General features: G+C 55.0%; 1 protein-coding gene across 1 annotated transcript; it reads right to left on the bottom strand.

The window, feature by feature from the left end:
• Window positions 1-456: 456 nt before the first annotated feature.
• Window positions 457-1,202, bottom strand: SF3B5 (splicing factor 3b subunit 5). Its single transcript, XM_033093570.1, has one exon. The coding sequence runs from the start codon at window positions 1,071-1,073 to the stop codon at window positions 813-815; it is 261 nt and encodes an 86-aa protein (XP_032949461.1). The 5' UTR covers window positions 1,074-1,202; the 3' UTR covers window positions 457-812.
• Window positions 1,203-1,538: the final 336 nt, after the last annotated feature.

The following is a 1,538-nucleotide window of genomic DNA, read 5'->3' on the forward strand; positions in this document are numbered from 1 at the left end:
TCCTCTCCCTCCACTAGTATAAGCCCCCCAAAGTTGGGAAAAACGCCCACCACGTGGGGCTCAACATAGACTTGTTAAATGTTGAACGAATGAAAAAGCTCATTTGACACCTTGCCATTTTTCATGACATGTCCACAGAGTCCCAAGAAAAAGACAGAATGCAATTTAGAGAGAAAGGGCAATGACAGATTTTCTGAATGGGAGAAAAAGAGGTGGGATACAATGATCTCACACCGCAATACTGACGGCGGTATGAACCTGAAAAAGACTCTTCGGAGAAGTCAGGGTGGGAGAATATTTTGCGGTTATGCAGGGTGGATTTAAGTGTATGGCAATGAACGCTGGCCCCCGCGCCTCCACCCCCTCACCCAGTTTCCTGCTCAGACTCACACGAAACCACAAGCCCAGAATCCACAGACCACTCCACCTGAAAACAAGTAGCCCACACCAAGAGACTGAACATTTTCTAAACTTTATGGTAAATGCAACAACGACAATCAACTAGGCAAAAACGAGCGTCCAAATTCCGTCTCACGCCAGGGCTCACTCCCCTAGCCCCGGCTGGCTGTAGGATCTCCACGGTCACAGTTCTCAGGGATCTCGACGGTCTCCCAGGGCTGTGTTCCGAAGCGTCAACACGAAGGCAGGTCAGGCGAGATGCCCCGGGTAAGCACTTCTGTACAAAGGAAGCTCGAGGGGCAGGATTCAGGGATAATCGGTCCACTTGGGGCAGGAGCACGCGGGAAAAGACGGCAAACGGGTAGAACGCAGGGAGGGACGTGCTCCCGCACCGTGGTGCCAAGGCGAGGGTCTCAGTTCTCCTCGGGCTTGTCGGCTGGCGGTCCGCAAGGCTGCAGCATCTTCTCCATCAAGTTGAAGCGGACTCGTGCTTTGCTCTCATTCTCCGCGATGGCGAAGTAGTTGAGAAGGTCGAAGTGGCCCATGTAGGAGCAGTAGGAGTCGCGGTGCTGGTTCACTAGCCACTCCCACTTGGTGGTGTCGGCGTGGCCCGTGCCGATGTACTTGGACTGCAGATGCTCCAGCTGGCTGTGGATGGTGTAGCGGTCCGTCATTTCGCCGCTTTCCCGGTTGTTCTCGGATCAGAGGACACACACGAGGAGCTGCAGTAGAATCACACCGGTGAGGGGCCGCCCCGCTGAACCTCCGGACCGGTGCCGTCGCTGGCGAATGTCGTCACCACGTCGAAGCTACGTAGACTCGCGGCTCAGGCTCTCAAAGGCGGAAGAGGAAGTGGATTCTGTCGCGGTATTGGAGTTGCCTAGGCGACGCTACAAGTCTTCCGCCCCTATAGAGAACCCCGTTCCCTTCGGAGACCGTTGCATGATGGTTCAGTTAGTGGCCCTTTTTCTAACAGGAAGCTTTGCATGCTGGGACTTGTGGTCTCCTAGGCCTCGAGCCGACCATGCTTCTGGAATTCCTCCTCGCGGTTTAAGAGGCCTTAGGCGGCCTGATGGAGTACGGCGTGTGGCAGGTGGTTATTGTCCTCACGCAGTTGGGGCGGACAAGAAATGGGAAAT

Source organism: Rhinolophus ferrumequinum, chromosome 3 (assembly GCF_004115265.2).
Source record: "Rhinolophus ferrumequinum isolate MPI-CBG mRhiFer1 chromosome 3, mRhiFer1_v1.p, whole genome shotgun sequence".
NCBI classification, from domain to species: Eukaryota; Metazoa; Chordata; class Mammalia; order Chiroptera; family Rhinolophidae; genus Rhinolophus; species Rhinolophus ferrumequinum.

Bases quoted from the DNA above. Each gene is read 5' to 3' on its own strand.
- SF3B5 (XM_033093570.1), bottom strand. From the start codon at position 1,073: ATGACGGACCGCTACACCATCCACAGCCAGCTGGAGCATCTGCAGTCC.